Raw genomic sequence first — 27,309 nt, forward strand, 5'->3', positions numbered from 1 at the left:
GCAGCACATGAAAGATCTCCCTGAAGTTTTTGCTGTTTTTCTTGTCATGCTGGGGAAGCTAAACACCGAGAAACTCAATGCATGGGAAAAAGCAACTGAGTTTTTCAGGTTCTGCCTCCCCCCCTCCTATCCTAAAGGATAGCTTTCTGTAGTCAGCTAACCTAGATACTAGGACATAGAAGGGTTAGATAAAGATTTTAGCAGCACATGAAAGATCTCCCTGAAGTTTTTGCTGTTTTTCTTGTCATGCTGGGGAAGCTAAACACCGAGAAACTCAATGCATGGGAAAAAGCAACTGAGTTTTTCAGGTTCTGCCTCCCCCCCTCCTATCCTAAAGGATAGCTTTCTGTAGTCAGCTAACCTAGATACTAGGACATAGAAGGGTTAGATAAAGATTTTATCAACGCACTTGGGCTCCCTGCTATGGTTCAGAGAGGTCTACAGACAAACCCCCTAACGTCCGTTAAACCTATCTATTCCATTACACAGGTAGTACAGGTATTGTACAGTACACAGGTAGTACAGCGATTGTAGCTTTTCCCTTCATTTCTTTTGTATACCAGCAAGGTGCCTGAGGACAGTCTGAGCACTCATATTGCAGCTATGTGATGGGAATGAAGGATAAGGATAAGAGAAGCCTACCTACGCCCCAATAAAAAGAAACTTTTTTTTCCCCCCTTTCAGAATTCATAGCAGTATCTGTTTACAAATACATACATTTCTTAGGAAACTCAAAGAAGTAAAAAGCAAAGCAGCAATATGTGACCTAGCTGATCTGCACTAGAATAGGTTTGGCTAATGCTTCATTTGTCGAAGATCCTAACTTCTACACATTTGGCAAAAGCAACCCTTAAGTCCAATGGCAATAAACAAGAAAAATATTTGCTGTGCCTTTAAATATTCTTCAAACTATGACTATCAAGGTTACATATCATGGTACTGAATACTCTACTGACTGTCAGTGGATTACTAACCATCTTTTCATTTTCCAGTGTAGTCTAATTTGCCAAAAAGTAAATAAAGCTCTTAATTCTTTCAGAACAGAAATTCATCACTTGCATATGAAGGAGACTAGTAGAACTGTGAGCAAAATTCAAATGATACCAAAAGTAACTAGCAACAATTACAGTTAAAATACTAAAAGTGAATACAAAAATATTGCTGAAAACCTTTAATTTGTTGGCAGTAATTAACACAACTGTAGCCATCTCTCCTTTGTTCATTATGTCTTTATTCCCTCATTTAAAACTATTTATATCATTCACCATAATTTCCTTCCACCCACAACCATTTATAATTTTTTCCTCCAGTGATTTTACAAACTTAATGGTATTTTTTTCATCTCCATTTGCTGACAAAAAGCAACCTGTCTTACTATTAAAAACAAAACAAAAACAAACCGGGGGTCAGAATAGCACCCATTGAGCAGCACAATTTTAAAGAGTGCATGTTGATATTCACTTTCCTTCTTTCTAATTCTGCATATGCAAACTAGCTCAATGAGGGAACAGTGTGGATAGTGAAAACGTGTTTATTATACATTTAGAAATTGTGAGCCTAGCAAAGTAATAAGTTTTGACATTATAGATCTTTTTATCTTCTATTATATGAATGTGAACTGTGAATGATTATTTGCTTCTCTTCTCAAGAATACCATTCCCAATCTAGCCTTGATCAAAGTGATAGAAAATCAGAATAAAAATACAGTGTAATAAAATACCCAGTGGGCATTGAAGACAGTGTACATTTAAAACAGTCTCCAAAAAAATCAGTTCAAAATTCACCTGGAATGTTCCTCACTGGTGCCTCAATTTTTCTTTAGGCATGTGGGAAGCCTCTATTTTTCAACTTCCAAGTTAACAAAGCACAATCTAAATACTAAACCCCACCATGCAAAAATGTTCTGTCCTCAGTAAATGCTCTTCATTGGCATAATGACACAGCAGTGACAATCTCAACTTCCCTGATTGAATAGGTTTTACAAAAATTCTCCAGTATGCAGGAATGTAAACTGGAGATTACATTCCAAAAATTCTTAATTCACATATTATATATGAAGAAATAAAAGGTAGAAAATTATGCAGATGGCTGTTATTTTAAAATCCCATTTAAAACCATAATGGAAGGAATATCAAACAAATTATTTTATACGTTATGATGTCTGCACCAGAGACACCTAGCTGTAAGAAAACATAATACACAATGGATCTAGGACACTGGCAATGTCTTGTACCATGTTCCATTTTGATACATTTGATCTTTGATATAAAAGTAAGATAATAATACTGCTGGGAAGTGTTCTGAGCTGTAAGGTGCACAAAAGATCCAAAGCTTTGCAGATCCTATGAATGTCTAGACAACAATATGGTTACCCTTGATCAGGTAATAACCTACTTACATAACCCTGCAGACTAGTACTTCCACTTAAATGCTCCTTCAATATATGTGTTAAATGTACTTTCAGTACAACATATTCATTCAAGCCAGATTTCTTTTAAATTTAACACAGTAAAAATGTTATTTTATCTAATTCAACATATATACTCCCCCTATATTCAGAACTACATCTGCTTTGGTCACAGACACGCACACACAAAACCAAAAACAGCTCAATGGTAGTAAGAACATAGATCCAAGACTACTTAACAGAAAGGTGCGTTTCTTTGGTTTTTTGATTGTTTTGTTTTTAATCCTTCATCTGGTTCCCATTTTCCATATAACATTTTATCACTTTTTTTTTGTCTCTACCCTTCATCCATCAAATAAACCTCCCATAATTTATTCAGGTCCCTTCTATACCACCCCTCGTGCCCATTCACCGCACTATGTTCTCTAGTCCTTTCTTATGACTGCGTTTTCTCTGCCTTTCCTCAGTGAGGATACAGACTCTTCCCTGTAACCGTTCCCCGATTCTGATGACACTTGTAGAGATTTAACTACTGGCAAAAGTGACAATAGGTTCAAATGTAAATAGGGGGGGAAGAAAGCAGTCAATAACCTCAGCTGAAGAACATGACACAAATTATCCACTCTAAAAAGAAAAGAAGCCCCCAAAAGATTATATAAAATCTTCCTTATCAATGAGAACACATGCAATAATGACACCTTTCTAAAACTTGAGTTTATTTAGTTTGTTTGATGTGATTACACTTTTGTATGAGTTCAGTGACACCACCTGGAAGCAGCAATCTTAGAAGTGAATGACTGAAATAACTCCTGGAATGGAAAGGTATTCAACAGCGGGTAAGCAGTCAGTCTACTTAAGCGCCTACTTTCAAAAACCAGTTCTAAATGCCACCCTCAGCCAACCAGAAAACAAAAACTACCTTCTGTACCAATGTGTCTGATCAAATAGGGAAGAACTTACCATTCAGTTACACACCAGAAATTAGTTAAATGCCAAATACATCCAAGAAAACAGTAAAGTACTTTTTTGTAAATAAAAGCTACGTTCATTGACTACTTCAATATTCAGTGTGAATTCTTTACTGAGCTTTCATAAATAAGTCTATTCAGAGCACTGCAAAATACTCCTATAGGGAAATGAGGACCTTTCACTCTCAGCTTCGGATTACATGCCATGATCTCTGTGTTCATCCAATCAAGTTCATTTTGCACTCACCAACATATCACTATTTTCAATTAAAATTAATTTATTGATCAGGACATCAATTTACCAGTATTTGCTTGGAAATATGTGGATGCAGTACATGTAGTTTAATACTTTGCTTACATATATATGTACATATATATGCAAAAAATCAATAGTAAATTGCATCTGTTGATATTACATATATAAAGCTCAATATGCATATGTGTAAAGATATGTACCTGTGCTGGTTTTGGCTGGGATAGAGTTAATTTTCTTCACAGTAGCTAGCATGGGGCTGTGTTCTGGATTTGTGCTGGAAACAGTGTTGATGACACAGGGATGTTTCGTCACTGCCGAGCAGTGCTTACACACAGCCAAGGCCTTTTCTGCTCCTCACCCCACCCCACCAGCGAGCAGGCTGGGGGTGCACAAGAAGCTGGGAGGGGACACAGCCGGGACAGCTGACCCCAACTGACCAAAGGGACATTCCGTACCATATGATGTCATGCTCAGCATATAAAGCTGGGGGAAGAAGAAGGAAGGGGGGACATTTGGAGTGATGGTGTTTGTCTTCCCAAGTAACTGTTACGCGTGATGGAGCCCTGCTTTCCTGGAGATGGCTGAACACTTGCCTGCCAATGGGAAGTGGTGACTGATTTCCTTGTTTTGCTTTGCTTGCGTGCACGGCTTTTGCTTTCCCGGTTAAACTGTCCTTATCTCAATCCACGAGTTTTCTCACTTTCACTCTTCTGATTCTCTCCCCCATCCCACTGAGGGGGAGTGAGCAAGTGGCTGTGTGGGGCTGAGTTGCCAGCTGGGGTTAAACCACAACAGTACCCATACGCATATACATCCACACACTAAAATGTGCAAACAGAGACATGTATATGAATAAGGACAAACATTTCAAACACATACATTACACTTTTTTAACTGTGCATAAACAATATCATCCTATAGTATCTGAAAGCCATTTGAAGACTGGTGTAGAAATCATTGGTGAAAAAAAATCCCTTCCTCTTCATTGCAAATGTTTGTTAAATGTAAATGCTGATATTCTACTCCTTGGAAGAACGTTCGTCTGCATGTGGAACTTCATGATAAAAAGCTTTAAAATCCCAGGTTTCTCTAGATAAACCCCACTGGCTTACTGATGCATGAATGCACTGAAATTGAATTACTGTACAAAAGCAATTACTTTTCACAGTACAGTTATTATGAGAATCAGCTTCACAATGAACATCAGGTAGCTACAGTAGGAAAAGTTAATAAAAAGAAATCTCTTTTATTTGCATTTTCCGCTGCAGCAATGGTAGTTGCCTTAAAGAAAAATAATCCTTAACACTTGTTTTGCCATCTTATAAGTAAATCAACAATCATTTTTACAGGATTCTCTTTACTTTCAAAGAAACACTAATGAAAATAGAAATTTAACTGCATAGCTAAAGTTTTAATAATAGCTTTTTGAATATTCCCTAGTAACTTATTTATCTTTCACTTTGCTTTCTTTTTCACTTCCCTCTATCTTCCGTTGAATTTTTTTTTCCTATTACACCATTAACTAGGAAAAGTAACAGCACCAAATGAATAGTTTTAATTCCACCTCTTTTTCACTATCAATTTTGTTGCAGTAGACATTTGTTACTGAGCATTATGTCTTCGTGCTCTAGTCTCTTCAGTTTCAAAGGAGTGGAGTCGCTAAAGTACCACAAAACCTTAAAAAGATTAAAAAAAAAAAAAAATCACAGCTAACTTTAAATTAAGACTGATCAAGCACATTTCCTATGAGTGAAATCACTAAAAGTCCAGGAAAAGCAACCAAAGCAATACTACAACCGACAGTGGACTACACAAGGCTCTCAAAGGGATTATTTGGGTTTGGCCCACTACTGAACAACGCAGGAAACATTTCCACTTATCCCACCTTACAGGCAGTAAGATTTTTCCCAGCTTGGATGTCATAGTCTTAAAAATAAATGTATACATCTACATTTGTCACAGCTAGAAAGAAAGCATCAGCGACATTGAATCAAAACCACTCTTCAGTGGTTTTAACTTAAATCATGTCACAAATACTGAAAAATAAAATCTGAAGTTGCCTCTCTGAAATTCAATCAAGTAGGGCAGTATTAGGAAGGAAATGGTTAACAGGAATATCCCAAACTGACATAAATCTAAGATAAATAGTGAACACTGGGGAGGAGAGGAGGGAAGAGGAAAAAAAAAAAGTTGCTTGCAAGGGTTTCCATCAGTAAGTAGATGACAAAAGGTTATATAATTGGTTTAGCACTTTCAGTTTTCCATTTATTTTATGTATCTGACAGCACAAAAATAGGACATTCTGTGATAGGATAATTGCATACTGAAGGGTAATTCAAACAGGGGATGAATATGATAAAAATCACACTGAACCAACTAATCACTATGAAAAGCGATGAGACAGAATGATAAAAATTCAACCAGAATATAAAGGGGGAGGAGGGAGAAGAGAGTTCAAATGTGATTAGTAGCTTTGAACAAGTTAATGTATTTGAAAGCATAAAGCAAAACAAAAAAACCTGAAGGCCTTTCCAAGCCATACTATTTCTATATTTCCAGGTCTTTCTTCTTAGCCTGTTCTACAAATTAAACATTTTATATACTGTGGTTTTCTGAATAGTCACCACAGCTTGCTACATCTGCTAGAACCTGAAAAAGCATGTTGATTAAAATGTTTTATTTAAAAAATATTTTAAATTAAACCACGGATTTTGATGTCTACTTGAAGCTAATTCAGTGAGCAGTGTAGGATAACAATTTGGGGTAATATCGGAACACGTTTTCTGAGCACTTGGATTTGAACCCTTGCAATGGTCACTCCATTATTTCTAGGGATGAGAGATATTTTATAAGGTACTTTTCATTTAGTACTTACCCCAATATTACCGCCAGCATATCTAAAATATTACTCCGAATTCTAGGTTTCGGTGCTCTTTGTACAAGTTTCCATCAAAAACTTATGTCAAAATTCTGTTACTTTAGAGGCAAGGTGATGCAGTATTACTTTGTCTCAGCATGGAGCAGAGGTTTTAGGTCCATATGAGCTTTGTAACTCCTATCTCACCTCTCCACATATAAGGGGACAAGTAGCTATGATGTACCAATGTGCAAAACCTGCACTATACCAAAGGATTTTGTCCTTATCAGGCCATAAAATACTAAGCACTACCTACTACCAGAACATTAAAAGGTCACTCACTACATCTCTAGCAACGAAGATGGACTACTTTATGTAATTATGCAAAAAAAGAATAACTTTATTGGAAGGTACACTAAACATACCATTTTTTAAAAGAAGTGACCCTATCCAAACCAAGCTTCTAGCTTCCTTTCCAAAGATGGACACCTTCCAAAGAAGCCTCTGGATTTCAGTCAGTTTTTCCAGCACTAAAATGCTTTCACACAATACTATATGCATAGTTTAACTTCATAGAATTTGAGCTTATTTTCACTCAGAGCATGGTGGCCTATATTGGTCCTGTATTTTTTTCCTCCTTAGGCAAAAACACCATCTGTATGAAGAGGCCAAACTAGTTCTAAACACTCACAAATGTTAGAAAACATTCACTACAAAGCTCTAATTGAGAGACAAACTGTTCTTCCCCAAGAGCACTCCACGCCGATGGAATAGACCTCCGCTTTCCTTGCGTATAGCTTGCTGGTCACCTCTCGCTCTAAACAAGTGCTGCTCCAAGAATGTTTTTTTCACATTGTTATGATCTCAGAGCAGCAGTTTTCTCTGCTAAGGAACAAGGAAAACAATCCCCCCCCAGAGTCAATATTCTGCAGGCTTCTGGAACTGTTGCACACATCTTAAAGTGCAGTTTTTCTCTGAAAAACAGACTGTAAAAATAGCATTGCGGGGTTCCATGTTTATTGTCTTTCTCTGCTTCCCTGCCAAGTGTGCTCAGTTTACAAGCTGAAATATGTTTTACTTTGCTGCCAACCCAGAAAATTCAACCTTTAAAACACAGCCAAATTCTTTCCTCCCTTTTGCACCATAACAAAAAATAAAAGGCTGAAGGTGAAATTGTATCTACAGTTACACAAATGGAATCCCTGTCCTTGGGTGATGCCTTAAGCTCCACAGTTGAGACACAAAGACCTTCAGCTCAATTGAGCTGACAAATCTGGCTGAAATAGAGTGGCTGGTGGTAAACGGCATCACCATAACGTCCTGTTAGTCTGTTGATATAGGGGATGTAACAGGAACTACTGTTACACCTAAATTTCTAGCAAAGAATAATGCAAAATGAAAACTACAACAGGAAAACCTGTTATTCTTTAGGACATGCATGTTACAATGAACTCCTATTTGATATAGTAAAACATAGAAGTCAGAACTTTTTCTTTTTTTATGGTAAATCTAATCTAATAGGATGCCAAAGCTACTACAAAAGAAGGATCAAAATGGAGATTAAAAAAATCCACAAACCCCAAAACCTATAGATGTACAGAAAGCTCAATGTAGCTACTTAATGATCATTAATAAGTTGCCTTTAGAGTGATGTAGTACTTACCACAATTAGAGGAATTTTTTATTTAGTCCCCTGTGAGGCATCTGCATCTTCTAGATTTAAACTAAAGGACAGTTATTTAACTCAGAAGATTCCCTGCAATACTATTTTTATAATAGTGAGCACTGAAATTAAGTTGCTTTGGTTTGATATTTTGAAATCTAACATTTTAATGCACAACCATACGTAGTTATATTTTACTGAACACAAGTGATACCTTACAAACTCATAAGGGAAACTGGTAGTCCAAACCTAGTTACACTCTCTTGCATTTATCTATTGATGGTATAAATAATTTATATATATTCTCCTGAACACTGATCTTAAAAAACTTCTGAATTCTTTAGCATTTCCACTTCAGTCACCTGTACAGCCTTCAATCGCTAGTACAGCCTTCAGAGCAGAGCCTAAATTATACACTTAGTTTTACATCATAGAATGAAATAGCAGATTGATCTGCTGCTTACCCGTACAGCTTCAGACTTTTTATGAAACATTTCTTCCATATTCTTTGCTAACTTTTTCACAAGCTGAAGGCCATCAATTTCTTCTATTGCAACATCCTTCTCATATTCTTTGTATTTCTGGAAGAAAAGAAAAAAAAAGAAAAAAGAATTAGGGAAAAGTTATTCACAGTGAACCAGCTGAAATTTTGACAACTAATTATTAGTTTCATATTACATTTTGATGACATTCTTCATTTATTTGATGTTTATTTGTGTGACAGAAGTCTGCTTTGTGCCAAGATGCTGTCACAGGGATGGAACAACTGGGTTAGAACCAGAACTCTGTTAAGAAAATATAACACAAATATTTGCCTTGTGCATTGTAGGAAAATGATAAATTCCCCTTCACAACGTTTAAATTACCTCTCCCCACAACCGAACAACAGCCAAAAAAAGTAGTAAAAAATCCTCATAACCCATCCAAAAACCATTTCAAACCAGTGATAGCTTGGCAATCCTCTGTGCCTTAGCAACCTAGAATCCTCCTCCTCCTCAGCTGAACTTGTAGACGTCTACTTCACGAGCTTTATACAATACTTACATTATCAATACTTAGACTACAAGCTTATCTAGACATTCTTAACTTTCCATTCAAAGAAAACCCTAATAAACCACATAAATGTGAGTCTTTATTCAAATACAAGCCTAAAAGTATCCTTTATACAATATGGATGAGCATTAGCTTATGGTCTCTTTTCACAGGGTGAATAACTCTCAGACTGACTAAGCACTAAAAATACATTCAAAATAATTTTTATCCTCTATTTTCTGCATATCAACATTTTTTCTTTATCAGTGTTTACAATGAAGCTTGTAAAAATATATTATACAAAAAAGCATAATATTCTTTGAAGTCAATCTTCAAACCACTTAGTACTGAGAACATTCCTCTTTCCTATGTCATTCCATCATAGCCTGTATTCTAAGAAGTGATGGCTTTCAGTCTAGTTACTTGCTTATCTCTATTTAAAACATGTACGAGTTGCGACAAACTGATCATCGCCCATTACCGAACCCTTAACTTGCTCACATAATTGTACCTCCATGTTACTGCGAGGAAGATGAAAAGCATACCTGGCTTCTGCCAGCTTTAGCCCTATGTGCAAAAAATATCTCCCAAACCTCTAAAGCAGACTCTTAGTGCAACCCACAGCACAATAGTTGAGTCAATAAAATGAGCTGGTATTATTAAAAAGATTTATCAATAAAACTTGCCTATAGAATTACAATTATCTCCAAACCTTATATAACTCCAGAGAGAGAAGAAAGTATAACAACATCAAAAACAGTGGCTCAAAGCACCTGGATGAACACTAAAATGATCAAAACAGTGAATAAATCGGGACCAGTCATGTCCTGGTTGGTGATGGAAGGACGGACTCTATTATAAGCGAATGCCTGCACATATTGTACCCATTTCTTCTGACAAAACTAATTTTCAAGGTAAAGTGACACTTTGGACTTGCTTTAAATCTTTATACTTCTCTGTAAAAACTTGTGTGAATGTTTTTATAGACAAATGATATTTGATAAAACATCATTTGCAGACAATTTCATAAGAAGGTTAAAATATACAAAATTGCCAGTAAACATATAGGACACTAAATTTTTTATATACCGTAATCTTCCCATTTCAGTAATAATTTCATTTTTTTCCCCACACTATTTCCAGTTATGAGGCTGTATTCTAGCTGAGATTTTAATATTAATCCAAGTAATCTAAGAAACCTCAAGCAGACCACCTGCATTTTGCTCCCTGGAGGCAGGAGGGGAGATTTGTTTTTTCCCCTTTTTGGTCTGTAGTTAAATGCCATAAGCAGAGTTCTGATTTCAACTCTGCAAGTCCACTTATGCCATTACTAAACTCATTACTCTCCACTCTGAAAAAATTAATTTAGGATAGCACAGTGATTTGTCTAAAATAGAAAAATATTGGGTTTTTTATTTACTGGAGAAAATACAAGGACACAGTAGACAACAGAGAGGTAAATGTTATTGTAACAAATACTAGCTGTGATAAAATGTAGTAAATTAAAAGTAAATTGAAAACATTCCCAGTTAATTAATGATGTCAAAGTCTGTTTACATCCCACAGGATTTGAAGCTTTGGAGAATTTAAAACAAATGAAACAAAATGCAGTGTCATGAATAACTATCATATTTATTATGTCAATAGATCAAGTACAAATTTGAATCACTTATTTCAAGCGGCACAGATCAAGTTCAAAATACCAGGTTCTGATAAAAATGGTTTCCTTCAGACTTGACCTTTGAGTTCTTAGAAGCATTCTAAAATGCATCACTTCAAGAGACTGTTTTCAGGTCATCAGTGAAGTGATGAAAACAAGGAGTTTATTCACTGCGTTTGTCTGAAAACTGAATGGTACAGTTGAAGTCGACAAATTTTCTAGGCACGGAGAATCATACCATATAGTCCATTAGGCTATTGTGAGAACATGTTGAAAAGCCACCCTTCTCAATTTTAAGTAACTGGTGCTTTTGAAAATTAACAATAACTTGCACTCAAAATAGATGGGAATGATTTATTAACTGATAATTTATTATTTTATAATTATGCTAGTTCATAATACTTAAATTCATTTTTTCCTAATTTAAACGTCAAAGTTCCAACATTAAAAAAAATTGGAGGAAATAGAACATATTATTTAAGTTCTGTTTGAGAAGATCACACATCTTGCATGGTGCATGCCTAGTCAATTGTTGGAAACCTTCAAGAACATTTGCAAAAAACTTGGAGCATTTACTTGATCTGCAAGACCTTGGCAACCAAGAGATTTACATAATAAGAGGTTTACATAATATGTATTTTACATTCATACATTTCATTGCCATAAAAACACTTCTATTATTTTTTCAGCCATCAGTGGAAGATTCCAAAACAGGAAAAATTATGTGGTTGGAAAAAACACCAGCTATTTTTAGTATCCTTGTGCTCTAGTGATTGTGACTGGAGGGAAGAGGTGACAACTTAATCTGTGCGTGTCTGTGCACTTCCTCTTAGTACTCAATGTGCGTTAGGCTGGGAATTTAGATTCACTCTAGAAAGCAGTTGATTTTATAATAACTATCAATGCAAGAAACCTGAATCACAGCTGATAGTGAGAAAACAAAACCACACCAAAACTGTAACAAAGGACGTCATTAATAATGGATTGTCTTCCTTTCACTGCAGAGGCTGTCTGACCTCCAGGCTCTCATCATTTCCCTATCACTAGATTTCACATATTAAATTTGTTTTTAATTTAAATAAATTAGTTAAACAGCAGAGACATAGTTCCTTTAAAATAAATTTGAAACAGTTTTAAATGAATTATTTATTTTCTTTTAATGTAATCTTGAGAAAACAGCAGTGTGCCACTAGAGTTGCAATTAAGCAAAATGCTATCACAGACAGTGGTGAAAAAAACCTAGCTTTTGGGTCAGGCTGTGCTTTATATTCCAGACATGCAAACTACCTTATAGTACTGCTACTCTGAATGGCTCTTCCAAGCAATGCCTTAAATAGCCATTGCAATCCACTGTAAAAAATATGAAGTTGATGATATAGTTTTTTGGGGGTTTTTTGGTTGGTTGTTTGTTTAAAAAAAAAAAAAAAGATGAAACCCTTGATTTTTTTCAATATTCCATAATTTTATTCCAGTAAGAGATACTGAAAAATTCTCATCAACGTTTGTAACACGCTCAGTAATACATTTGTACTGTTATTAAAAGGAGAGAAAACAGCCTTAACTTTGCTATAAATAATTGACTTGCATAACAAAAGGGTATGAAAAGTTAGAGTTACAGTTGGACATTTCTTTAGATAAGTGGATTTCTAATTGTCTAGAAGATCGAGCAGACAGAACTTCTGATTTGCTGTATTATAAAAAAAACTTGAAATGCTGATTCTTTCTGCTTACAAAAATCAGCATTTGGTAAGAAATTCTCCAGAGAGACAAGACCATTTATCATTTGAGAAAGCACACAAAAAATACATTATTTCTTCAGTATCTGTTTTGCCAGATCATTTCACATAAGCGCCAGGGAAAGACAGACAGTACTTCACTGTCAGAACTTTTAACCTGTTCATGGATTTAAGCATGGAGCTTTTTTCTTGCGCAGTAAATTTCAGCTAGAAATAACATACCAGAAAGCAATCTATACAAAACTCAGGTCTGAAGCATTTAATGCAATCCAAGTATTTGGCATAAAACACCAACACACACACACAAAAAAAAAGACAAGACAAATAAAAATCAAAACCAACAACAACAACAAAAAAATCAAAACAAACAAATTAAACCACCACACCAAGAACCATGCAGCTTGAGTGACCAAGGCAGGAAAAGAAATACCCTCTTGAAGCAAGACATCGTCAGAAAGATGCCTTACGTCAGCTACAGTTTCCGGTTTTACTCCTTGTTTTTTCTCCAAAGAGAAACATCATCTTTGTGTTCCTATTTGTATCTACTTCTACCAATTCTTCTCAAAATCAAGATAATTGCCTTTATGCCTTATGTAAAAATATTTCAAGTTACATACAAGTGTGTAAACGGTCCTTAGTATCAGTCTTCCGACAAGTCTGTGGGTGCTTTGTACATGCACACAACAATACAATCATTTATGATGAAAATTCTTCCCACTCCCCGGGATTTTCAGAGCCAGTAAATATCACTACCATCCTGATCAAAGAAATTTATTTACTCAATAGGAATATTGTAATAAACATTTAAAAGTAATCTGTCAGTTTGTGTTGCATATTAGGAACCATATATGCCTCTGAGGTGTGTTCATACCTACAGCTTGCATAGTTGTACGTACTTTACAAATGTTGCTATTTGAGACTGGTTTTGTCACATACATGTTAAATATATATATGCATGTATATATTTTTTGTTTTATAATGAAAAAGCAGAACCGTCAGGCAAATGAAAGATCAAATATCCATTCAATCTATCCGTTGTTTCCATGGAAAAAAAAAAAAGTATGTTCACTCCATGCCATTTGCAAAAAAAAAAAACCAACCCAAAAACCCAACACCAAAAACACTTTCAGATGTTCAAGTCTCAACATTGCAAACGTAAAGTGAGATTACAGAAACATATACTTTTGATTAAATCACCAACTTTTGATTTCAATTAATATCTATTGCCCAGTAAAAGGCTGTGCTATGCATTGCTTGAACTGTTTAAACTTGCTTCAGACACTCTGCCGTGTAAGTCCTAACAGTGACTCCCTTTGGCACAGAAGTGCTGGTTCGAAGTGCCACATGAGTTAATTGGCTTATTGGAACTATTTTAATTCTATATTTGAGATGTTCTGACAATCAAATTTAATCAATTAATGAGTCTGCAAGGCTGCAAAAAGCTTACAGCTAATACAATTGCTGCTCTTAATGTGGTTTCTTTAGTTACAGAGTCAAAAGCGGTGTCAGTCCTAAACAGAGTTCTGTCTCAGTTAACTCTTAGGGCTCTAATTAAGCCCTAAACTCATGGATTTCTTCACTACTGTTGACTTTCCTACTGAAAGTAACCTTAGATTTTTAGGTCAAGTTCTTCTAGAGTGTAGGGATCAGAAGGTTGATAATATACTACATTTTTATGCATCAAGAAAAACTTTTTTTTTCACTAATCTATTCCTCATCACAATCAAAAAATAAAGCTCACATTGATTTTTTTATGCTCTTCTCATTGTATAATAATTTTTTATTTATATGTTATTAACACTACTGCACAAAATTTAAAACAAATAGCATTTATTCAGGGTGCTTTTAAGACACCTACTCCTTTTTACACTTTATGTGGTTTGGTTTTGGGTTTGTTTTTTTTTTTTTTTAAATTATAAAACCCCAAACCTACAATTTATGTGGAGCAAACTGACAATGTAGTCACATTACGTGCTGACTTACACCATTAACAGTTCTGTTGAAATTAAAGGAACTATACACAGTGCAAGGCTTTCCACTATTATCAAAATATGGCTCTGAGCTTTTGAATCAAAACTAAGAACATAAATTACTCTTGATGGGGAAAATCTATCACAGCATTTTATAAGACAATATTACTTTAAAACAATGTCCATGGGCAAATTGATGGGGCACAAACTGTGAAAGTTCAAACCTTATGTGGCTCGACGCTGTTGCAGTGCTCTACCACACCAGCACACATCCCTTCTGCACATGAGAGATGGTAGAGCAATTCCCAGCAGAAGATTTAATAATATACAGCACGGCCTCTAAATGCTTCATCAGAAGTGAGGGGTCGCTAAGTATATGTGCACTGTTGGAATAAACCTGAATTCAAAGCCAAATAAAAAGCAGTCTCCAGAATTACATGTGCGTGTGAGTGGAAATCTGAGCTTTTCCATTGAGCAGAAGGGTACTCAGATGGCACTACCACAGCAGAGATATCAAATACAGATGGTGCACTACTCTGATAGACTCATCTGTGAATATCTCCTTAGTGAAAGATTTTGTATTTTCCCATTATTATGTTGACCCTATGGTGATGTGGGTTTTTTTAACTAGAGCGCCAGTGTTACGTTGTTATTAGCTGGTCCCCCTTACTCTAAAATGCATTCAGTGGAGCAACTTTAAAAGCCTTAACAAAATAAGCAATATTAAGAGTTGTTTTTATTTTGTTGATGATGGCTGGTGAGCATTTACAAACAAAATTATTTTAGTTCAGAGCTGGTATAGAATTTTTCATCCACAGAGCTCTAAAGACTTTATAAAAGGAATAACTATGATAATCTCCATTCTGTACATGAGGATACTGAGATACAGATAAATTCAGTGACATGTCCAGTGTCACACAACAGTTCATAACTACAAAGAGAACAAGCTCTCTTGGTTACTCTTCCAGTGCCCTGCCCAATAGACCATAGATAACTTTGTTAAGTTCAGCTTGAACTGTATGGAAAGATGAGCCACAACGGCATGTTTCTCCTCACCTTGACATTAGAGAACTCCTTTATAATTGGGAGTTTGTGTTACACCACATTACACACTCCTATTAACCTTTACTGAACCTCTTTGTGTTGATGAAATCCATCAGCAATGACCAGTGTGATGGCACACACATTTTCTTTTCTGCAGAGAAATTTTTATTCACTTCACCAAATGACTCCAAGGAGCTCTACATTAGCCTGTCACATTTGATTCTTGCCACACACTGGTGTCTGAGGAACTCCTGTTCCCTCAAACTCTCATTTAGTTATTTCATAAAATACACTTTGAAATGCAAAATATTGAAATATTTTTTGCATACTATTTTATTATGATTAGCTACTCAAAGCTGTACCTGGTATATTGTAGCTAAAGATCAGCTATCCTGGGAAATTTATCATCAGCAGACTTGACAAGGATAGTTACTGCTTTCCTTGCAAAATAATTTACACACAATCTAAGTATCTTACAGTCATTGCAAGGGCACTATATCCCCAGCATATTCAATCTTTACAAAGATATTTACTTCTGACCTATTTTTACCTCATTGCTACATGCAAGTGCTACAAAACCAAATCAATTAAAGCGTTAAGCTGAATGGTAACCAAAACCAAACAAACCAACCCAATTCCTGATTTAGCAATATTCCTCTGCCCTGTCTGTGAAAGGTGTCCACACAAGATATTTCCTCAAATCTTTGCACAACTAGTTACTTATAGGTATACCATGTAAACAGCAATAACAGGAAGAGTCTTGAATATATACCTGGTTAAAACAGCCGAGCTAGTGTGGAAAGATACAAGCTACTCTACAATACAATGAGTATTTCTCATCACAAATAGAATTTAAAAGCATCAGTCACATTGGTGATGCATAAATTAGAATATTCTCTAATAAACAAAAAGATAAGGAAACACACTCCAGGAGTTTCAAATGCTTGCTTTCTCAGACTAATTCAGTATTGCAATTTTTACTTGAAGTAGTTAATAAGCCTCCACCTAAACAACCATCACCAAAAATGGGTGATCCAAATAACAATCTAGTTAGGAGATCTAGTTCTAAGCAGTTACAGGTCAGGAATACACTCCCATCTTTAACAGAGTTGCTTTGGGTCAGGGCTAACCAGAGTAACAAAACATGTTTGAGAAGGTTTGCCTTGCCTCCAGCGTCCAGTGGCAGAGGCCGAGGCAACTTCAGTCTCTTTTGCAAAAGAGTGCCAGCTCACCATCTTTCCCGACTACAAACTCAATCATATTGAAAATCGTTGAAAAAGCAAATTACTGTCTTGTAAATTCTTTTAGACATCTGAAACATCTTCACAGGCCAGCATGGGTGTTTTAAGAGCCAGTTGACCAAGACTATTAAAAACTGCTTTAGAAATATATTTTACAGAAGCTATCTATGCAATTCTATATACCTTTGCTTCTATTTTAGAAGAGAACATAAAGTCCTCACTTGAACCAAAAAGGAACATTCTGGAACCACCCTGGAGACTCCTTTTTCCATAAAGACGTACTTGATACTCTTGAAAAATCACTACAGTATTTCACATGAACTGCTTTAAACAATGAACAAAAAACCCATAGGTATAAATCTGCAGAATCACAATATGACCCAGAGGGCATGTTCATCCAAGGCAAAGCCATCACTATATTTTCAGGTGAAAGCAAGTACCTTAGAAGCATATACATCTAATTTGTTCCTCACAAAAGTCTGAAGAAATGTGAGAATGCAGTCCTTTCATTCTGGATAGTTATTCTGAGTCACTGAAGATTCAGAAGTAGGGAACCTGACAACTTACTATTTTCACCAATTTCTCAGCTGGGATGAGATACTACATTTTCTTTTGTATACCAAACTGCATTGGTCTTCTCTGAAAGCCTTTATGGTTACGGGAAACAAGGACAACCAAAAGAGACAGCTTGCTTTGTGCTGTAAGGTCACAGGATACATCCACAAACTAATTCTTTCAATAAGACTTTCTTTATAATGTTTTTTTTCTCATTACACTTCTTTTATCACTCTGTGTGTGTCTCTCCCTCCTTATCGTTCAATTTCTGCAGACCTGTGTCTGCCTTCCACCCAGCTGTTGTTCTGGGTTTCAGAATTTCTATATACTTTCATTAGACGATGCTTATTTTCCATCCCAGAAAAACCAGACAATTGTCTCCCCACCTTCCATGGTTGCCCCTAAATGAGCAATAAAATAAAATGAGCAACAAAGAAAGCTAGAAACAAAGTGGAGGATAGGCACAAAAACTGAAGTACATTCTGAAGACAAATCGTTGCTTAGCAATGCCCATGTCGTGTGACAAGATTTAAAAGCACTGCTCATTTAGAATAGCTAATGGTTATTGTTCCTCAGAAAAAGAAACATGTAAACTCATCTCCTTGGGACACAAACTCTGTTCGCAATTTACAGTGTTCTCTAGAACGAACATTCATCTGCTTGGATAATACTTCCAAACCTTTACCCTTTGCACTGTGTGGGACCTTCAGCATTAACTCTTAAATGAGCTTTATTTCATTGTTTGTCACTACGAAGAACATGGCATTGATCCCTGCTGCTATATCTCATCATTGCACTTTTCTGTATCCACCTGATGAAAGTATTTATATTGATTTAGGGTTTTAGGCAGGTATCAGAACATTATGTATCAAAGTGGACTTGTAATAAGAAGAAAAAGCATGACACCTGAATATCTGAAATCAGGCACCTAAATTTAAGCTTCCAATTCTTCATTTCATCACTGAACATGAAAAATTTTATTTTCAAAAATCTAAACTCCCCTCAGTCACATCAAAGCCAGCAATGTCAGTATGTTCTCAGCATCTCTGAAAATCAGACCACCTGCACATGCAGATGTCTTGAGAAGAATTTGGCAGAATAAGATACAGTAAGGAGACATAAGACCCATAAGAAAAAAAAAAGAAGTTTTGGAAACCAAACTATAGTATTTGGCACTGCCTGCAAGTGTGAAAACACATTTGTGTTTTTGCCACACAAGCTAATGCTTTTCACTTTCATGCGTGATTCTCAGTCACTTATAAAACTTCACAAGAAACAGTATAGAATGACTAGCCTTTCTGTACATTTAGGTAGAGTAGTATATTCACCATGATGTCTTTCAAAGCCTCATAAAACAAACTGGTAAACACACAAGGAAAAACAAAGGGTTAAAGTTTAAGTACCAAACCATGTTCAAGCCAATATTTAATAACTGCCTTTGAAAGACTGTAATATCATACAAACTAATGCCCTGTGTAACAAAACTTGCCCAGATCTTTTTCTCTCTGGATCATTCAGCTATAAAGCATATAATCTTAGATCAGCTTCTGAAATACTGGCACACTGCTAGCTCCCAATATGTTTTTCCCCCCTCAACAGAGTTTTTTTCTCTCTCGCACTTTTAAAAATGAAGCTTGAAACCTAGTTACAAAAAAGCCCTGTCCATAGAACAATGAACACATCAAAACCACAGCCAGAGCTCTTTGTAGCTCTTGCTTCATTTTTTTTCTTGTTTTTGTTTTTGGGTTTGGTTTTTTTGTTTGGGTTTGGTTTTGTTTGGTTTTTTTTTTTTAAATGAAAATTGGATACAGAATAATAGTCTTTGTATCATATCACACCCATGCTATACCATTATCAGGGATTCCAAAACATCACTGCAAAGAGTAAATAAACACACTGAGCAATTTAAAATTTTGCAGAGAGGAGAGTGAAGAATATCAGCCTCAGTCTCAGCCCTTATTTTCCCCTGAAACTGAAAACACAAGACATTTTATTAAAGTGTACATAGCTCCCTAATGATATCACCTCCATCAAAACATATGTCAAAAACTAACCAGATTCGGACCCTCTACTTAGAAATTTGTATAGTCTCGTGCCTGTATTAGTGTCTTGTCTTTATTCCCATCTCACAAAAAAAAAAAAAAAAAAAAAAAAATCTAAGACTATCCAGTTAAGAAAATAAGTTAACTACCAAGCTAGGGTAGATTTATTTTCTGTGTACTTACATGTCAGTATTTAATCAGATTGGACACATCTCAACAAATCATCAGTTTAGTGCTGTTTTTGCAAAATTAAAAAACTTTTGCCCAAATTTAACCAGATTAAATCTGAACTAAACCTATCGCAAGGTAAAGTGTAGGGCACATTCTTTTTCTGTTATTTACACAGGTTTCTACATTGAGTTGTACCACACATACACAAACACAGATATGCTTATTAAGCTTTTGTCTGATTCTCAAAGGACTAGAAAGTTTTTGTAATTTAGGAATTCATTACATTACCAACAGAGTTCGTCTCACCAAAAAAAAAAAAACCAACCATATTACATATAGCACCACAATAGGTCATCGTCATAGTGTATATGAAAAAGAAGAAACCACCTAACTCAGAGTGTATAATAGAATGCATAAACTAATACATTTATCAGAAAAAGTACAGAGCTTTTGCGCTAGAAAGGACCCAGCCAGAGCTTTGTTTTGCTTCGTCAATAAACCACTATTAATGATAATGTATCTATGAATTAAAGATGCATCAATCTGCATAGCAGACCACAGAAGCCACGAATAATAGCCACATCAATACTATGAAGTCGTAAAGAATACAGTGTGCTCTCCTTCAGGCTGATGGTAATTAATTTACTTTTGCTTTATTCACACATGAGAGGAAGTTAGTAGAAGAACACCTTAATCACATAGAAGTTGTTAATTAGAAAAAGAACACACACTGTTGCCTCCTTACTGTATCTTTTCTGTTCATATGCTTATAGCACTTAAAAAAATATTAATTCATTTGCACACATCTAGAGAAAATAGCTTGCGTTTTAGGAGCATATGCATATACTGGCTGGTATTTTCAAGTACTACAATTTGAAAGTTTGCTTCTTAAAAGATCTTGTTCTAGTTGGGATGTTCATTAGTATAAACAGCCGACGTCTAAAATCACATTTCTGCAACACAAATACTCTACTAGGGAATGTTGTATAGAAATGTTTTAAGCCTTATGTGGTTCATTATACCATAATGGCATTATGTTTAGCACTTATGTTTGCTTATGTTGAGGCTTAGTTTATTTGATTCAACTCCACTAGGTAATTAAATAATGCCTTTTTTGCAATTAAAAAAAGACCAGGTTTAAGTGATCAGCATCTAATGGAGGCATCCCCTTCTTAGGAAACAAAAAAGATTTGGTGGTCCTGTCACTTTGAGGGACTGGCCCTAGACCAGCAAGCCTCTAGAAGAAGAAACGAGAGAAAGCTCATTTTAAAAAGAGTGCCTTTCTGAAGAAAAAAGAATTTTAATATTCATTGTGTTTGAATTCTTTTAAGTACTATTTTTGCACAAAGTAAACTTTAAATTGCTACAATTAACAGTACATTTTCGCAAAGACATCGACTTTAAAGTTTCCATTTTTAAAATATATTCTTCCTGATAATGTTCAGCAAACTGCCATAAACGACTGCTACTATTTCATTGCTTAATAAAAATACACAATTAAGCTAAACCTCAGAACATCAAACAAAGCCGCCTGAATCACAGGTTACCGCTAGTCAATCTATTGATAAATTCCTCTCCACAAAGCAATGACCATCTTGGTGAACTGCATTCAAGCCTCTAAGAACAGCAGAGTAATTAACATATACTTAAGTTAAAATCGCATGGTCCTATTGAAGCAGGCAGAACAAGTCAGCACTTAGAGCTATCTATGTGTGAATCAGGGTTCCAGAGATCATTTCTGACTCTCAACACATCCTTATGCAGTTTAGCAAAACTCAGTCATCAAGCTCAAAAAAGCTAACTTCTGAGACTGAGCTTGACCTTTGGTTGTTTACCAGCAACTGTGTAAAAGATTCATAATGTAGGGTCGCATCTCCATCTTGTGAGCCTTCTAAAAAAGTTTTGCTGTGAAAGAACATAACGCACATAACCAACGGCAGAATACTGTCTTAATTTCAAACACCAGATTTTGTCATGTTAACCTACTGAAAAATTATAATAATTATTTAGATTCTTGTCAAACTCTACCCTGCAACGTAAACACCCTGAATCTACTTGCAGGTTTCCTCCTTTCACAAAATTACAATTTGTCTTTTATTATTACGAATGTACAAAGAACAGTGTACATCAACAAAATACAATTGTGGCAACTGGACATTCTGTTTGCATTTGGAGGTACGGCAGAGCCTGTGCTGCGTGCGCAGGACTGCCAGAGGCATACATCTGTTTGTGCAGTTCTAGTTCAGTAGTTTAAGGAATGAAGTATCACCTCATTACAGAGCTGCCATGTATGAGTGAATTTGTGGAGCTTGCCCTCCTCACAGTCAGACAGTTCTAATCTCCTTGCAAACCACAGCAGCAGCACAGAGATGAAGTGTTAAGCTTATCAGGCCTCATCTGTACCATCACCTACTTAGTTAAGCCCAGGCCATCCATTTCTCTGTCATTTCTTTGTTCCTGAGGTGCCTGAATGCATAATAGCCACTAGCGAAAGATACAAGATATCTTTAAGACTTCACAAGAACACCACCTACATTTTTTTTAAAACGCAAACTGAAAACAATTCACAAGCACCGTTTTAATCATAGGTTGCACTACCTGCATTTTTTCTTACACTAGAATTCTACCTTGTACTAGCACAGCATAACCTGTTACAATAAAACTATTCATTTATTTTATATTAACTTTCAATGTTTGCATAGAAATTCCCAACTCTGAAAAAGCCTGTATTCCTATTACAGTATAACAGTTGGGAAGGGTTCTGGTAATTGAAAATCTTATGGCATAATAAAAACAACTTTGCACTCAAGCATTCTTTTGGGGCATCACCAAGCCTGCATGCCACACTTCACTAATTCGTATCTACAGAACCTGTAAGGCTTCCTGATCATTATTTATGCTTTATAAGTACTGATGGTGCCATCTTACATCTCTAGATGTCTCTAGAACACCCTAATCAGGCCTACGTTGAAAGATGCCTTAGTTGAAATGGGAATGTTTTCCAGCCTTTAAAACAAACAAAAAACCGCATTGTTTATAATCAGCAATTTGCTTTTGGCTCATTCTTCAAAATTTTCCTGTTCCAACTGGAGATAAAAGTCAAACTACAAGAATACTGCCAATCACTTCATCATTAGCTCCTTGCAAGTCAGAAAAATAAAATTATACATTTATAAGAGAGATAGAAAGAAAGAGGGAACATTTATTGCAGTAAATTAGATAATTTTGCAATAACAGCTTACATTAAAGAATGTTAATTTGATTCCTGTCAGTTTTACAGCTTTCTGTCAATACTGCATTTGAAAAAAAGTCAAGGAATAAGCATGCAAATATTCTAATCACACTCCAGCCCATTTATATCCTTGCTTCAAACGAAGAGTTTTGGTGATAGCTTTAGAAGAGACGTGTGGTTGATGGAAGGTCATTCCCAAAAGAATGAATAGAAAATTGCATGAACCCACTTGCTTAAGTGCCACAAGGTGTGAAATAGCATACACTACACAAAACGCCACTAGGAGCCCCGACCAGACGACTTTACTAAATAAAACAGTGGAGCAGCAACTGAAGAGGATGCCGGACATCTAAACGTGCTCTTTCTAATCTCTAGTACTCAGTACTAGAAGTGAAAAGATGCTTCTAGCAAACTAACCTTTTATCATATGTTCATGCTTTCCAGTAAAAAGTAATGATCGGTTACCAGACTTAGAACTCTTTGATGACCCTGATAGCTGGGAAAATATCCTCCACTATACATTAGGATCTCCTGCCAAAACAGACTGAGGATACCCAAGTTACCACTATGCATTTTTGAAGAGTGACTCACTTCACCATAAACTGTTTAATTTCACAATTAGTGGTTAAAGAAATCACCCATCCTCTATCACTTTCGGTGAACCATTAACATCCCACTAAGCATACCAGCGCTAGATTATTTTCTTCTCCCCATCTGGTTCTGCTGACCCAGTGTGTAAGATTACTCTCTAGAAAAGAAAAGCTACAGGGACAGAACGAGGCATGTTTCCGTGAGGCCCTCATAAAAGTCTCTGGTTACTGTGGGATGACAAGAGGAGAAGTGCCAAAGCACACAACAGCACAGCTGACAGGAAAATAATGTCCCAATGCAACTGTTCCTGGATATTTTACTGTTATTGCTTCTGTAATCCTCATCTCTTTGTTCCGTTAATTAGCATGCAGCGGCTATAATCCTGCCCAGAAAAAGTCTTTGTTCCTAGATAATAATTTCACTAACAAGCAGAAACATTTTATAAATTTTATAACAACAAATGAATCAAGGTCATAATCAGCTGGTCATCTTTGGTTTTCCTTGGACTTCTTTAGTAATCCAATTTCTAAATAATATCAGTTAACTACTAACAGTACATGAAAGGATCAATAATTTTAGAAAAAATATCCGATTCCATGACTCTTAGAGCTTAACTTCCATATATTGTCCACAAAAATGCAGTAGTTCCCTTCTCTTCTGGTTCAAGAAGTTGGAGGTGGATTTAAGTGTCATATACAGACAAAAAGAAAGAATAGGTAGGTCCTCTGTTTTGCACAGTACACTAAGAGTCAAAACAAAGCGCTTGCTAAGCGCCAATTGGGAAGACAACACAAATCTCCTAAGCACTGCGGCTGTCTTCCCAGCACTGCAGCAGCCTTCTGAGGGAATTATTTTAACTTTTCTGTGTCTTCATTTCCTCATTCGTAAAACAAATTAAACTTGTCTTCAGGAAAGTTTGATGCTGAAATTGCTATCATTCTTCAATATCTTTGTATAGAAAGGATGTATAAACATTTAAAATACATTATTCATTCATTCACTAAAATATTTACAAAGATCTTCTGAAGGTGTTTGAACTTAAGATCTTCTGAAATAGATTTAAGAGGACCAGGTATTAGCATATATCACAGAGCAAACTGAATAAGAATGAATAAATAACCAGAAGTACCATTAAATTTATTTCTACCCCATTAGGATATCATAACAATCCAGATCTTTGAAGCTGTATCCCAAAAGTGAGTTCCCTTCAAAATATTTTGGTAAATAAAAGACTAGCTTTTTTCCTAAAACGGCATACTCACATTAGATATACAATATTTAAGACTTACTTAATATTTTTATTTCTTTCCCCATAATTTGTAGTAAGCATGCTTATACTCCTAATTATTTTTTGTTCTTCTAATTACTAGTCCTGGCTTGTCACCATTTACCAGTGCTGAATTGCCAAAAAAAAAAAAAAATCCCACATTACTCCAGGTTTAGTTTCACAAGTTGCATTTGAAGAAATCATCATTTTACTCTATAATAAAATATCTTCTAGACAGGCAGAATATACTCATGCTTCATTTTTTTGTCTTGAATATGAGAGTTTTAATTCTTTAAGATGAGAGCTACAATACAAATCAAGTCTGATGTCAACTGTCCCTCTAAAGAGGCTTTAAATTTTAGAAAGCTGAACTGTCACATTACTAATAATTTCTTCAGAATTCAGCTTTCATTTTACATATAAATATATATTGAGAGAGAGAATAAATATATCAAAACCATGCTTTGTAGTTCAAATATTGCTAAGATAAACATGATCTGTCTAGTTTCAGGCAATGGCTACAGTGAGGAATAAAATTACTGTAATATTATGGGACAGAGGAAGGGAAATCTCACAGACAGCATAAAAAGTCTTACAATTTAAGCTTAAAGACATTTTGAAAAATCAGTTATTTTACCAATAAATACATCTTAATAATAGTCAAACCAATTTTGCAGAAGCAGTTTGTAACTCCCTTGTTATTTGAGGGCAACTATGGAAAATTTAAGCCAAAGGGATTTTGGTTTTGCAGTAAAATTAGCATAAGTGAAATTTGGGGCTATAATGAAGGCTGTATTCTTAGAGGAAGAATGGTCTGGTGGTTGAGATATTAACCTTGGACTTGAAAGAATTGGGCTCAGGTCCCAGCTCTGCCACAGAGTTTTGCATAACCTTGAATTAGTCACTAATTCCTCAATGCTTCTCTTCTCAAGGTATTAAACAAGGGTAATAATATTTCCATAGTCAGCTTCACCTTGCTCTTAGGCTTAGCCTTGCAAATTAGGCAGAAAACAAAATCTGTAAAAGCCCCCAGTAGTCTAGCCCCAAGAACAATTTGTTTCAGGACTGAGAATTAGTTTCTGTTCTGAAGGCTTGACATCAGTCTCAGTTCGCATGGTGGAATCCCAAACACCATCAAAAATCCTAGGTACTACAGTAATAAAATAGTCAATAATACCAGCATTCCAGCAATAATATTTGGATCACATATACTGTATCTGCATAAAAGGCAAAGGCTTATTACATTGATTGCTAAAAAAAACCTAGTTCGCTAACTTCAAACCTGATATAAAAAGTCAAAAGACAAATAAATATTTGGTTTTTTAATATATTACTGTATTTTCAGTACACACACTCTGTGTGTGTATGTGTTTAAAAAGGTAAAGAATACAGAATTTTGAGTAAAACTTGAATCTGATGGAATAAAATGTACTTTGCATAATTCATATGCAAGGAAGATACACACAGACTAAGAAGCAACACTCCTTATGTAGCAAGAGTACAAAGTACCTGTCGTTCTGAAGTACTATGATACATTCAAACAAACATTAAAAATTATTTGTGTGTTTATCTACCATGAAATATTTATGCACATAATCTGTTACTCAGTTTATAAAAATAGTTATGCACTTCTTGAGCATATGGTAAATATCTATCACAAAGCATCACAAGGACTTTGTATCACTTAAAAATGAAAACAATAGTTTTCAATATAAATGTCCTATTTTTATTTCCCCCCATTAACAAAGAACTCTTACGAAATGCATTGCATAAAAATATTTTCCAACCACTACTTAACTGAAAACTACACAACTCCACAAGAAATAGAGGCAGTTAGAATACAAAACACTTCTCTAGTTAGATTCCGTAAAATCATGCACATATCAAGTGAAAAGCTTTTATCAAACACAATGTCAAAGAATTTAAGCTGACTGATGAGCAATCAAACTTTGGATATTTAAAAAAGACAATACTAAAAACATTCCAACTATAGCTGAGATGTTAGTTTGCAGTAGTTTGAAAACTAAAGCTACTACTGCTCCTATCCATAAGCTTGCAAGAAAAAAAAGAACGTGCGTGAGAGCACTCACACTGTCATAAGATAGCAAGATGCAGAGAAACACTATTTATAATGGGAAAGGAGGTGTGGTTCACATGTTGAGCAACAAAAGAAAAATCGCATGAATTTGGAATTATCGATCTTGAACTGGAATTAATTCCTCTTCTGGGCTCCAGTGATGGAGCATCACAAACCACCCGAGCTTCGCATTTGAAGTTTATGTCATCAGCAGAACTCTTCAGTGGAATTATGGGTCTGTAATTCACAGTTGTCACTATTTATTCTATATACTATGGTTGCCTGAATTTCGTTTGCACAAAGCATGCACTCACGTACTCATTACCCCGGACCATCATGTACTTGCATAAATCGTCATCTCTTTTCTTCTAAAACATAGTGTGCAATCCATCCCAATGGAGAAACAACAAAACCTAACTGCATAAGCAATTTTCTTGTATGTCAGATTTCTCTAGTCCAAAAATAATACAGAGAGAGTTCTACACAAACTATTTGCCTCTCCTACAAGTTCCCACTCAGAAATACAAAATGTCTAGCTAT

At 35.5% G+C, this 27,309-nt stretch overlaps 1 protein-coding gene across 1 annotated transcript in view; it reads right to left on the reverse strand.

Moving 5' to 3' along the window:
* The window catches only part of LOC104076770 (voltage-dependent calcium channel subunit alpha-2/delta-3), a gene marked incomplete at both ends in the record, with an annotated part of 201,168 nt that extends 192,436 nt beyond the window's left edge, over window positions 1-8,732 (reverse strand). Inside the window, one exon of the mRNA XM_009577761.1 lies at window positions 8,616-8,732. Within this exon, the coding sequence (XP_009576056.1) occupies window positions 8,616-8,732 (117 nt within the window). The remainder of the gene's footprint in view (window positions 1-8,615) is intronic.
* Between the last annotated feature and the right edge of the window lie 18,577 nt (window positions 8,733-27,309).

The sequence above is a fragment of the Fulmarus glacialis genome, unplaced genomic scaffold (assembly GCF_000690835.1).
Source record: "Fulmarus glacialis isolate BGI_N327 unplaced genomic scaffold, ASM69083v1 scaffold9394, whole genome shotgun sequence".
NCBI lineage: Eukaryota > Metazoa > Chordata > Aves > Procellariiformes > Procellariidae > Fulmarus > Fulmarus glacialis.